The 12940-nt window shown below is 52.8% G+C and overlaps 1 protein-coding gene across 9 annotated transcripts in view; it reads left to right on the top strand.

The window, feature by feature from the left end:
* The window catches only part of MAST3 (microtubule associated serine/threonine kinase 3), a 49466-nt gene extending 36526 nt beyond the window's left edge, over positions 1 to 12940 (top strand). For all 9 annotated transcript variants that reach the window (XM_028713258.2, XM_028713255.2, XM_028713256.2 and 6 more), the window contains 11 exons: positions 1620 to 1721; positions 2256 to 2378; positions 2701 to 2810; positions 4405 to 4547; positions 5011 to 5252; positions 6456 to 6659; positions 7243 to 7469; positions 8264 to 8386; positions 8474 to 8610; positions 9021 to 9202; positions 10358 to 12940. In XM_028713258.2, coding sequence (XP_028569091.2) covers positions 1620 to 1721; positions 2256 to 2378; positions 2701 to 2810; positions 4405 to 4547; positions 5011 to 5252; positions 6456 to 6659; positions 7243 to 7469; positions 8264 to 8386; positions 8474 to 8610; positions 9021 to 9202; positions 10358 to 11187 — 2423 coding nt within the window. In that variant the 3' untranslated portion in view covers positions 11188 to 12940. The remainder of the gene's footprint in view (positions 1 to 1619; positions 1722 to 2255; positions 2379 to 2700; positions 2811 to 4404; positions 4548 to 5010; positions 5253 to 6455; positions 6660 to 7242; positions 7470 to 8263; positions 8387 to 8473; positions 8611 to 9020; positions 9203 to 10357) is intronic.

Raw genomic sequence — 12940 nt, 5'->3', positions numbered from 1 at the left:
CCTGTAATCACTTCTTTATCTTATAATCACCTTAAAAATCACATTCTTATTTATAAATCATCGTCATAACTTCACATTACCAAACGTTTCACCTTAATGCTACAAACGTTTTTAAATGAATACAATTTTCTTTCAAGCAATAAATAAATTTGTTCCACTCCTTTTGACATTTTCCTTCGGGCCGATTCCTAATTCGCTCGAGTTCGAGTCTCACGCTCCGCCTTTTCAGAAGCTGAGCGTATCCTTCTGGTCCTCCGCCAAAAAATCAAAAGAGGAAAAGAAAAGACAAAATAACATTAATTTCACAATAAAAGTGAAGTCCATTTCTTTTCACTAGCTCCTTAAATACAACATAAATGGTTCCCAGTCTTTAAAAAAAAAATCTCTCATGTCTTTGTCTCTTAAGCCTTTCAGTTAAATTTGCCATTTTGGCCTATTCCATCAGTTTGTGCGAAGTTTTTCTCCTCCAGCTCCAGTGACAGTCTATCTGCATTCACCTAGCGGTGCTTTTTTAATTTTCGGAGGGGGTTTAGGATGAGCTCTGAGCTTTTCTGCATCCGAACGCAGAGCGGAGCCCCCCATCTCTGGGGGAATCGGGGTCAACGGCCGCCGCAGCTGCCGGCCAGAGCGCTGCCTCTTCTGCGCCACCCGAACAAAAGGTCCTTTCAGGGCGAGACAAAAGCTCCCCTTCTGACCCTCGGCGTGTGACGCCACCAAGGGGGGGAGAAGCTCAATTATGGGGTCTGTTCTCTGCCCACTTTTTCTCGCCCCCCCAAGCTTCGGGAAACTGCCGGGAGAGAGAGGAAGCTTTGCGTCATCTGAACTTCCGCAGGATCCTAGAAGGGAGGGACACCCAAAGCTCATCCATCTCTCTCTCTTATATTTGTTGTTGTTTAGTCATTTAGTCGTGTCCGCCTCTTGGTGACCCCCTGGACTAGAGCACGCCAGGCCCTCCTGTCTTCCACTGCCCCCCTCAATTTGGTCAGACTCATGCTGGTCGCTTCGAGAACACTGTCCCACCATCTCGTCCTCTGTCGTCCCCTTCTCCTTGCGCCCTCCATCTTTCCCAACATCAGGGTCTTTTCCAGGGAGTCTTCTCTTCTCCTGAGGTGGCCAAAGTCTTGGAGCCTCAGCTTCAGGATCTGTCCTTCCAGTGAGCACTCAGGGCTGGTTTCCTTCCGAATGGAGAGGTTGGATCTTCTTGCAGTCCATGGGACTCTCAAGAGTCTCCTCCAGCACCAGAATTCAAAAGCATCAATTCTTCGGCGATCAGCCTTCTTGATGGTCCAGCTCTCACTTCCATACATCACTACTGGGAAAACCAGAGCTTGAAGTATACAGACCTTTGTTGGCAAGTCTCTACTTCTAAAGATGCTGTCTAGGCCTGTTTTACTGGGGCAACCCAGTAGAAAAGGATTCGAACCCAGGTCTCGCGCCCCACGGCTTTCAGGAGTGTATGGTTCGGAGGAGAAGAGGGTTTCAGCTGCGATTGGGTTGGGATGGATGACCCCTGGGGGTCCCGACTGACTCGCAACCCAACCCTGTTTTGATTTGGGGTGGTGCCCAGGGGGCAAAAAAACCGCTCATACGCAGTTTTTCTTCCGCTTTCTTCGTTCCAGACGAAATTATTTGGCCGGAGGGGGACGAGGCTCTCCCTCCCGACGCCCAGGACCTCATCACCCAACTCTTGAAGCACTGCCCTCTGGAACGCCTGGGCACAGGTAAAGGATTTTATCTTCCTGCCCCCCCCCAGCAAGGATTGGAACCCGGGTCCTGGGACAGCGCTCTAACCATTAGGCCACGCCGCCTCTCGATAGATGGGGAGAGGGGCATAAATTTACTTACAGGAAAACAATGGAGGGGGCGGAGGTTGGGAGATTCGGGGCAGGCGAAAAAAGGCCTCCTCCTTTGATTAGCGCCCGGTTAACCTGTGGAACTGCCTTCCACTGGAGGCAGGAAATGCCTGTGAATAACTCCAACCGCTGAGCGTCGCTGCTGTCGTGCTCAGCGTCTGGTTGGTCACCGGAAGGCGAGGAGGCGGGACTAGACAGGGCCTGATCCAACCGTTTCAGGACTCTTCTGCTTCTCAAAAAGAGAACCTCCACGGACAGGCGCAATCTACCTTAGCCCAGTGTCTGGAAAAGCGCTGGGAGAGGGGGCTTCTCTTGGGTGCTTCTCATTGGTGGCCCCCTGGACTTAAGAGGGGGCCACTTGGGGCCCCGATCCTGACGCCCTCCTTCCTTCCCCCCCGCCAGGAGGGGCGCACGAGGTGAAGCAGAACCCCTTTTTCCGCACCCTGGACTGGAACGGGCTCCTGCGGCAGAAGGCCGAGTTCATCCCCCAGCTGGAAGCCGAGGACGACACCAGCTACTTCGACAGTAAGGCCTAGCGGGCGGAGCAAGAAAGCCAGGCGGCTGCTTTGAGGCGCAAGCCGCGTCGCAAATGTCAGAAATGGCCTTCAATTTGGAAAATTAATACAAATTATCGGGTGGGGGGGTGGAGAGAGATTCCGGGTTGGTTTGGATGACCCACGGATCCCTTTCCGACCCACAATTTGACGCTTCTCCATATGCCTCCGGCTGGGTGTTGGTTTTGCAGGGCAGGTGCACCCTTCTTTTTCATGGGGGGGGACGGGACCCCCGGCCTCTTGTCCCCCCCAACCCTGACGTCATTTCCTGCTCTCCCCACCCACCCCCCCAGCTCGCTCGGAGCGCTATCGCCACCTGGGGTCGGAAGACGAGGAGACCAACGACGAGGAGTCGTCCCTGGAGATCCGGCAGTTCTCCTCTTGCTCACACCGGTTCAGCAAGGTCTGCAAATTTCGCAGATTTGGTTACGGTTTCTTTTTCCCCCCCAAAAAAATTTTTAATTGGTTTTCACAATATTATAAACAAACAAACACACCAAACAAACATAAATTATTGCAAATTACACTTATTAACGTTGTTCAGCGACTTCCTCGCTTCCCCTCGGTTGAATTTCATTGCATGCCCTTTGAAGGGTTTTCCAAATCCCAATTCTTATGAAATTTAACTTCGACATGAACATCCTTAAATCTTCACCTTATGGAATTAAGCATATTAATTCATCATTTAACATCAATAAAATCCTAAGCCCGTCAAGTATCTGCAAGCTGTTTCCATTTAATTTAACAGGACAAGTTTAACTAGATAACTATTAAATTTATTCCACTCTTCCACATACTCCTCCTCCTTCCGGTTAGGTCGGCTAGTTCCGAAAAATCCACCATCTTAGTTATGGTTTCTTGGTAGAGCCTCCAGAGGCAGAGCAGGTCTACCTTGGAAGGATTTACATACGCGGCGCGGGTTTCTTTGCCCCCAAATGCAAAAAAGGAGCGGAAAATGGCAATTTAACTTGGGAGAATGCGCGCAGCTTGCAGACTTAAAATATAGAATAGAGAAAATTGGAATATATTGAATATATGGGAAATAATTGCTGGCAGTATTAAGATCAATTCAGCAGTGCAAATAATCTTCGGCGGATGTAGGAAGGGAATAGATTTTTGTAAAATATGCAGGGATTTTTGAGACGCGAAACGAACCACAGAAAGAGAAGTCCTTGATAATTTAAGGTGGTTGAAATGTATATTCTGCAACGTAAAGCAGAAAATCTAATAAGAAATATAGAAAGGAAAAGCACTGTTCCGTCTCCTGAAACCGTGCGCAATTCGAACCAGGGTCCTGCCGAAAAGTCGGGGGTCTCTCTTTTTCTGGCAGCCCTCTGTTTGATAGCTTAATGATGGATAAATGATTAAACAGAAAAATAAAAATTACAGAAAGGAAAAGAACCGTTCCGTCGCCCGAAACCCTGCGCGATTCGAACTGGGGTCTTGCCAAAAAGCCGGAGGTCTCTCTCTCTTTCTGACACTGGCTTAAGTATGGAACATGTAATAAAATAAATGTAATAAAATAAAATAAAATAAATGTAATAAAATAAAATAAAATAAAAATGTAATAAAATAAAATAAAATAAATGTAATAAAATAAAATAAAATAAATGAAATGAAATAAATGTAATAAAAATTATATATTTTTAAAAAACCCAGAGCAGGAGGAGACTTTGGCTCAGCACCCCGCTTGGGGGGCTTTCCTCTCGAGGCCCCATGGACCAAGGCAGTCTACCTGAGAGCGCCAGAGGGTGCTGTGGGTTTTTTTATTTCCCGGACGGTGCCCACGCAGGCAGTGGCGTAGCGTGAGGGGTGCAGGGGGGGCCGGCCGCACCGGCCGCAACATCTGGGGGTTAGGGTTAGGGGGCGCAAATCCATGGGTTGGGGGCGCAAATCCACGGGTTAGGGGGCACAAATTACTTGCCTTGCCCCGGGTGCTGACAACCCACGCTACGCCACTGCACGCAGGTGCCCATTTTCATCTCTGCCCCTCGCAGGTGTACAGCAGCTCCGAACACCTGGCCAACGCCTCTTCCTCCCTGGGTGCCTCGCCGTCTCAGGAGCAAAGCCGCACCGAGAAAGAGGACCGCGGGGAGCGCTGGGACGAGGAGAAGGGCCACCTGCCGGCCCCCGAGACCAGGTGGGCACCGGGGGGGGGCACAGCCAGGCACGGGGCTGGGGGCGCCCTGGGGAGAGAGGGCACTTTGGCGCCGCTAAAATCGGGTTGCCATACGTTCCTTAAAAGCAGCTCCGAAACTTATTTGCAACTTTGGTGCCCAGGTTTTTATATTATTTGCAACTTTGGTGCCCGGTTTTTTGTGTTATTTGCAACTTCCATGCCCGGTTTTTTGTATTATTTGCAACTTTGGTGCCCGGTTTTTTGTGTCATTTGCAACTTCCATGACCGGATTTTCAAAGTACGGTCACCCTAAGGCAGCACCCTTGGGAGAATTCTCCATTGTCCCTCAAGACAGATGGGTGCCACCTAAACGCAACGCCCAGGGCACCAAGGTTGGCACCTGGGGGGGGGGCTTCTCCCTTCCCTGCAGGGTTGGCGCTTCACCCGCCCCATATTGACCCCCTTCTCCCTCCTCTCCCCCCAGACTCCGCGCCTGGACCTCCTGCGGCTCGACGGCCCTCTCCTTCCGCCAGGAGTGCGGTGCCCGCGGGGGCCCCCCTGCCCTGAGCGCCACCTGCAGCCTGGAGGCCATGCCCAGGTTCGCCTTCTCCTCCGAGGACGAGAGCCCCTGCCGGGCGCCCCCCAAGAGGGAGCGCCCCGTCTTCGTGGTGGGGGGCGACCCTGAGGGGCCGGCCAAGACCCCCGCGAAAGCCTCTGGGCTGGCAGGTAGGTGGGTGAAAACAACCTGGCACTGGGCTGCTTAAAAAGCAGCCAAGGTTCTAGTCCTCATGGCTTGGAAATAAAATAAAAGCAGGGGCTGATTGGATTGATCTTTATCTTTGGATCTTTATTACGGCCATTGGCCCGTCACACGACAGTTTCCCATACCAACCAACATAATGTACTTGAACCTCCAAATTTAAAACCGCCAAAACTTACAAAAAACAGACAAGAACCAAAGCAGAACAAAAACAAAAGGCCAACATCATACATTACAATAAATTTGTAACATAAACATCACCCTCTGCTCATAAATTAATAGAAGACATCAGTGGTGATATCACCTAGTTACATCCTAAAACATAGATCATGGATTAAAAGGGTTATCCGAGCCGCACAGGAGTCCGTTTCTCTTCTTTAGGGATAGGACGCTGATCAAGAATCTGGCAACCGTGAGTGATCTTAGGGGGTCATCATCATTTAATAGATATCTCAGTTTGGCTTCATTCGTATCATCGGCAATTCCCTTTAGATATTGAGCAAGGAACTTGCTCCTGGCCGATAAGTGAAAAGCACAATCAAGAATTATGTGATGCAACGCACATAAGAGCGATATCTGTCCATTGGAGAATCTATTTCTCAGCACGTTCGATGGGAAGGTGTTGAATCTTGCCTTTACAAAGGCATATCTATGAGCCGAAGAAGTTAAGGAATTCAAATAGTTTGGGAGCCTTAAGAGGGGTAATAAACCAAGGTTTAGAGGTGAGCAAGTACCATTGCCCAAGACCATTTTCTGCTGCCAGTCCATCTCCTCTAGCTTACAGGTTACTGTTCTTTTAGCTGGGACTATGTCCTGCTCTAGTAATTTGGATGGGGAGATTCCCATTGCCGTTATTTTCAGCTGTAAATTTTTTACCCATGGGCTCTGGAAATCATCTCTCCACATACACTGTATCAAGTACAAGTTTGGGAGATTGTGCCATAGAGATAACCAGTGACAGAGTATGTGCTTCCACAGAGCGTTTTCCAGGGATACAGGTCTCTGCCCCAAGTAGCTTCCAGTCCTGCTGTCGCCACAGCAGAGGAAAGGTTGATGGGAGGGCAGAGGAAAAAGGCGGCCGCCGTGGGTTTCTGCAATGGGGCGGTTTTTTTGTTTCTTGGGGGGTCAAACTGTATTCCTTCCACCCCAAATAAATCCTCTCCTTGTAGCTGACCTGTCCAGCCTGAGCCGGATCCGCCTGCGGAGCAACAGCACGGGCACCAAGAACTCGCTGCCACTGGACGGGGACGCCGGTGGGGGGCGCCGGGTTGGCAGCCACAAGGAAACGCCTGGGAAGCAGAGGACCCCCTCGGGGGGCAGCAGGGTGCCCAAGTCGGCCTCCGTCTCCGCCCTCTCGCTCATCATCGGGGCAGGTCAGTGGGGGGCTGGACCCAGACCACTTTATTATTATTATTATTAATTATTATTATTATTATTAATTTTGCAATGCACAAGCAAAGCCTCCCTAGACGGAGCCAGTCTACCTGAGAGCAAGGCTGGGTTTTGCATGGGGGGCTTCTTGCCTATGGGGCAGAGACCTGGGGAAGCTGGGCTTAGATGGGGGCCCCTCTTTGGCCCTCCTCAGTTTCTTAGGGCTCCTCGGCGGAGCCTCCAGGGACAGGGGCAGTCTACCTGGGAGCGAGTTCGGGCGACGGTTGCTGCTCTCGGGTCCTGCTTAGGGGTTTTTTTCTTGCCTATGGGGCACCCTATAGCCTGCTGTGGGGCCAGGCCCTTCTTAGTTTCTTAGGAGTCTTAGATTGAGCCTCCACAGACAGGCCCACTCTACCTGGGAGCGAGTTCGAGCGACGGCTATTCCGATCATTTCCTGAATTTCTATACTGCTCTCGGCCCCTGTTTAGGGGGCTCCTTACTTATGGGGCTCTCATGGGGCCATTTCCCAGCCCTTAACCCCCCCAAAAAGTGGGGCACCCCCTAACTACCTCTCCTCTTTTTCAGATGACTTTGGGGGCACTGCCCTGGTGAGCCCCATCTCTCCCCGCTCCCTCTCCTCCAACCCCTCCTCCCGGGACTCGTCCCCCAGCCGCGACCCACTGCTGGGGGGCTCTGGCCTGCGGCCCCCCATCGTCATCCACAGCTCGGGCAAGAAGTACGGCTTCACCCTGCGCGCCATCCGGGTCTACATGGGCGACAGCGACGTCTACGCCGTGCATCACATGGTCTGGGTGAGAAACAGAGGGTTGAAAATAACACCAAGGCGCTAGTCCTCAAGATGCGGAAATTACAGCCTTTCCATTAGAAAGAAAGGCATCCAGATTTAGGATCTTTTAGTGTTGCCTGCACTGGCCGGCAGCCCTTCCTTTAAAGATAAAGGCATTCAGACTGAGAATTCTTTCAAGGCTTGTTTTAAACAGGAACCGGCTTTGTACAGAGTCAGGCCATTGGCCCGACTGGTTTTGCCTGCACTGGCTGGCAGCATCCGTGCCAGAACCTCTGCTTCCTCCACCAGCCCCTGTTTTTTGGTCCTCCTCCCTCCAAGTGGATCGAAATAGGGGCAAATCAACGCAAGTTGCCAGGATGCTCTATTTGGCCCCATACTGCCTACACGGGCTGGCAGCAGCAACTCTCCAAGATTTCAGCCTTGGGGTCTTTCTTTCCCAGCCCTATCCGGGGGGAGAGTATCCTTTAATTGCCTTTCAAACAAACCAAGCTCCCAGTCCTCAAGGCTTGCCTTTTATTCGCTCCATCTGACCCACTAGTGCAGACACGGGCTGGCAGCATTGGCTACCCGAGATTCAGAAAAAGGAATCGGGAGGTGCAGGCTCCTTTCCCAGGAGGAAAATGCGGTTTTATCCCATCTTTCCAATGCCCAAATACAAGTTTAATAAATGAGATTTCAAAGGAACAGAGGTTTAGGAGCTTAGAACCCGGAAGCGGGTTCCGGACGAAGAGCGGGGTTGGGATGGATGACCACTGGGGGTCCCACCCGGCTCTAAACATTGCCTGCTTTGGGTTGCAGAGCGTTGAGGACAGCAGCCCCGCTCAGGAGGCGGGTTTGCGGGCCGGAGACCTCATCACGCATGTCAACGGAGAGTCGGTCCTGGGTCTGGTCCACATGGACGTGGTCGAGCTTCTGCTGAAGGTAGGTGGGCTGGGGGGCCACATACTGCCTACCCGGGCCGGCAGCAGCTCACCCACCCAAACCCTCTCTGTTCCTCCATCCTTGCAGAGCGGGAACAAGGTGGCGCTGCGCACCACGGCGCTGGAAAACACGAGCATCAAGGTGGGCCCCGCGCGGAAAAACAGCTCCAGGACCCGGATGGCCAGGAGGAGCAAGAAGAGCCGCCGGAGGGAGAGCCAGGACAGGTGGGCGAGACTCGAACCCGGCTCCCGCCCTTGGGGAGCTTTTCTTGCCTATGGGGCACCCTATAGCCTGCTGTGGGCCCAGTCCCTTCTTAGCTTCTTAGGGGTCCTAGACTGAGCCTCCACAGACAGGCCCAGTCTACCTGGGAGCGAGTTCGAGCGATGGCTATTTATTATTACGATTATTTCCTGAATTTCTATACTGCTCTCGGGTCCTGCTGGGGGTTTTTCTTGCCTATGGGGCACCCCATAGCCTGCTGTGGGGCCAGTCCCTTCTTAGTTTCTTAGAAGTCCTAGACTGAGCCTCCACAGACAGGCCGAGTCTACCTGGGAGCGAGTTCGAGTGACGGCTATTCTGATCATTTCCTGAATAATTTCCTGACCATTGTGCCGCGCTGTCTCTTTCCCCGCAGGCGGAAATCGCTCTTCAAGAAGATCTCCAAGCAGACCTCAGCCCTCCATCCCAGCCGCAGCTTTTCTTCGGGTCTCCACCACTCCCTCTCCTCCGGGGACAGCCTGCCCGCCTCGCCCACCCACAGCCTCTCCCCGGGACCCCCCACCCCCTGCCGCAGCCCCGCCCCGGACGCCCCAACAGGTGAGAGGGGTCCCTCTACACAGCTGGGCTCTATATCCCGGCTGGGAGGTTCGGGGCAGACTGAGGTGGGAATCCGGCGGCCGGTTAGCCTGTGGAACTCACCGCCACAGGGTAGATGCAGAAAGAGGGTTCCGCAGCCGGAAGCACTAAATTTGAGCTCTTTTCCCGTTTTACGTGCTCATACCATTAATATATCATTTTCATATGTGGTTTTTATTTTGATTTTATATCTATATCGATAGATAGATAGATAGATAGATAGATAGATAGATAGATAGATAGATAGATAGATAGATGATAGAAGATGATAGATAGATAGATAGATAGATAGATAGATAGATAGATAGATAAGATAAATATAATAAATGAATAAATAAATGAATGATAGATAGATAGATAGATAGATAGATAGATAGATAGATAGATAGATAGATAGATATAGATAGATGATAGATAGATAGATAGATAGATAGATAGATGATAGATAGATAGATAGATAGATAGATAGATAGATAGATAGATAGATAGCTGGTGGTTTTTAACGTTGATCTGTTCTGCGTACCGCCCTGAGGCCTCTGGGCATAGGGCAGTATAATAATAATAATAATAATAATAATAATAATAATAATAATGGAGCCTCCAGCTGCAGAGGCAGTCTACCTGGATTCCTAGCTTTCGGCTGGAATTTTCTCTGTAAATTTCAGATCCCTCTTCCACAATCATTCCCATGCTTCTGTGTCTAGATTATGACATGGAATATATTATCGATGGCCCAACATATTATTGAGGGGTTTACTTGCTTATATCATTCATATAGCATTTTCGTAGGTGGCTTTTATTTTGATTAGATAGATAGATAGATAGATAGATAGATGATAGATAGATAGATAGATAGATAGATGATAGATAGATAGATAGATAGATAGATAGATAGATAGATAGATAGATGGCTGTATAAATAGATGATAGAGATAGGGTTCCGGCTGGAATTTTCTCTGTAAATTTCATATCCCTATTGCTATCTATATTATGACCCTTATATTATATTATATTATATTATATTATATTATATTATATTAGCCCCATGGATTAAATCCTGCTCACCCTTTCTCTCTCTCTCTCTCTCTCTCTCTCTCTCTCTCTCTCCCTCGCCAGATCCCGCCTCCCCGCAGACCACCTCCCCCTCGCCCAGCACGCCACCCTCCCCGGCCGGCCACATCCGCCCCAGCTCCCTCCACGGCCTGGCGCCCAAACTGGGCACCGCCGGGCGCTACAAAGTCGGGCGCCGCAAGTCCACCAGCAGCATCCCGCCTTCGCCCCTGGCCTGCGCCGCCCCGCCCTCCCCGCAGAGGTCCCCCTCGCCGCTGCCACCCTCCAAGGCGGGCAAGGCGCTCTCGCCGCCCGCGGGCACCCGTGCCCCCGACGGCACCCGCTCGCCCCTGCTCCAGAGGGTCCAGTCGGCCGAGAAAATCCCCGAGAAGGGCAGGCAGAAGGCGGTGGCGGCGACGGGCGAGCCGGGCGCTGGAGATCCCGGCGCCCGGCGCCCCCATGCCCGCCCTGGCACCGACTCCGAAGTGGTGGTTATGCGCCACCTGAACCTCTCCGAACGCCGGGACTCGTTCAAGAAGCAGGAGGCAGTGCAGGAGGTCAGCTTTGACGAGCCCGATGCGGAGGGTGCCCCCTGGCGCCCGCCGGTGCCCCACATCGCGGTGCAGGGGGACCCCGAGTGGGAGTGCCAGGGGTCCTACCCGGCCCGGCTGGAAGCCCGCGTCTACATCGAGCAGGAAGACGGCACCACGGCGGTGGAGTTCGCCAGCGTCTCGCCCCCCGGGCGCAGGACAAGTGGCAGAGCGCCCAGTCCCCCCAGGAGGCAGTTGTGGGGGGCGCTGGGCACCCCCGAGAGGCCCTCCGGAGCCTGGCTGCCCGCTGTAGACCAGGAAGAGGACTCTGCGCCCGGGCAGAGGGGCGTCGAGGAAGACCAGTGAACTTCCGGGGGCAGGGAAGGAGGTGCCCCTTTCCCTGCCCTGAAGGGTGCCCGCTGTTTGACCCACACGATGGCACCCAGGAATCCTGCCTGGGGGGGACCTCAAATTCCCCCAGGGTGTTTTGGGGGGCAGTTGGGCATGGGGGCAGCGGCGAGCCAGTTATGGGCATCTAGATAACAGGGCATGCCTATTTTAATGGGGGTTTTGGGTGGCGATATTTGGGGGGATAACATCTGGGGCCAGAGGGGGGCTGGCGCCCGAAACATCTGGGGGGGCAGAGCCCCCAATGCAGAAGGGGCACAAAAATGGGCACATTCCTCTATTTAAAAAGAAGCATTTTCTCCCCGGAGTGGGGAAACATCTGGGGCTCTGTCCTTGAGATTGCCAGCCCTTCAGTTACAGAATCCCAGCTTTGGGACACCGGGAGGTCATCCAGCCCAACCCGCGCCAACGCAGGAGTCGGGTCCCCAAGATTTCTGTGCGCCCCTGCGCCGCCACCTCCGGTCCGGGCCCCAGACCCCGCCCCGATGCCAGGGGACCCCCACCCTCGTTGCCTGGCCCCTGGCGCCAGAACGCTGCTGCGATTCCTGCATTGAGACCCTGGGAGTCCCGTCGGGGTCCAGGATTCGCACCCGGTCCCCACACCTAGAGCCGAGTTTTTCAGCCCCCCGGGGGTCAACCCCAGCATGAGAGCAGGTGGCGAACTTGGGGGGAGAAAGGGAGGAGTCCGCAAGGAATGCCCCGAATCGGGTCACGAGCCTATGGGGAGATGTGTGGGTCAGTTCCCAGCAATTGGGGTTCACTCTGTGGTTAGAAGGGGGACCCCGGGAGCATTACCCAAAGAAGAGGGGGTCCGCTGTGCCCGTCGCGAGGGGCAGCAGCCCCAAACAGGGTCATTTCCTGATGTTGGACCCCAATTTTCCTGACTGTTAAGCCATGCTGGCATCTGGCTCTACCCTAATATTCCTAACCCTGGCCGGCAGCATCTCTGCAGGATTTCGCTCAACCAATCTCCCAGCTGGAGATGCCAGTGGTAAGAACTGAACCCGGGACCTTCTGCAGGAAGAACTGATATTTCCCCCCTGCGCCGCAGCCCCTCTGTTACTAATAAAGTTTCTAGACCTCCTGGAGGAGAGGGAACCCATTGAGCTCTACCCTGGCAGGCAGGGGTCTTTTGGGGGACCTTCTCTGCCCGTTTAATCCCAAAATGTCAAGTTTCTAGTCCTCGTCGGCCGGATTTGCTTCCTGCAAAAAAGCAATTTAATTGGGGGCCTGGAAGCGAGAAAACCCTGGATCTTGCGCGGATTCGCACATGCAGGGAGATTTCTGGAAGCAAGAGCCTCCTTAATAGAGGCAGCTTGGCTCGCTTTCCCGATCTGGGGCAACGCTGCGTTTGAGGGGTGCTGCCCCCCTTTCCCGGGAACCCCAGACTCCTTCCCCACAAGCCCCCCCAAGGTATAGATATATATCCGGGTTCCCCAAACTGCTTCCCCGTTTAACTTTGCCCTGGTTACTTATGGTGTCCTCAACTTTCCCATCTGCGAAATGGGCTCCCCTGAATTTAACCCTTGAGGAACTTAGCAAATTTTTTTTATGGTGGCAGCAGAAAGTTTGGGGGCTGCTCAGCTCTTGCACACGGTTTTTCGGATTTGGGAATTTGGGGGTGGGGAACCCCCTCCTCGGTTTGCTGTACGGAAAACGGTCTCTGGAAGCCCGTTTTTGGGAAGGAAAATAAAGTAAGTTATGAATGGAA

The sequence above is a fragment of the Podarcis muralis genome, chromosome 18, assembly GCF_964188315.1.
Source record: "Podarcis muralis chromosome 18, rPodMur119.hap1.1, whole genome shotgun sequence".
NCBI classification, from domain to species: Eukaryota; Metazoa; Chordata; class Lepidosauria; order Squamata; family Lacertidae; genus Podarcis; species Podarcis muralis.
This window is presented reverse-complemented; position numbering and strand designations above follow the sequence as displayed.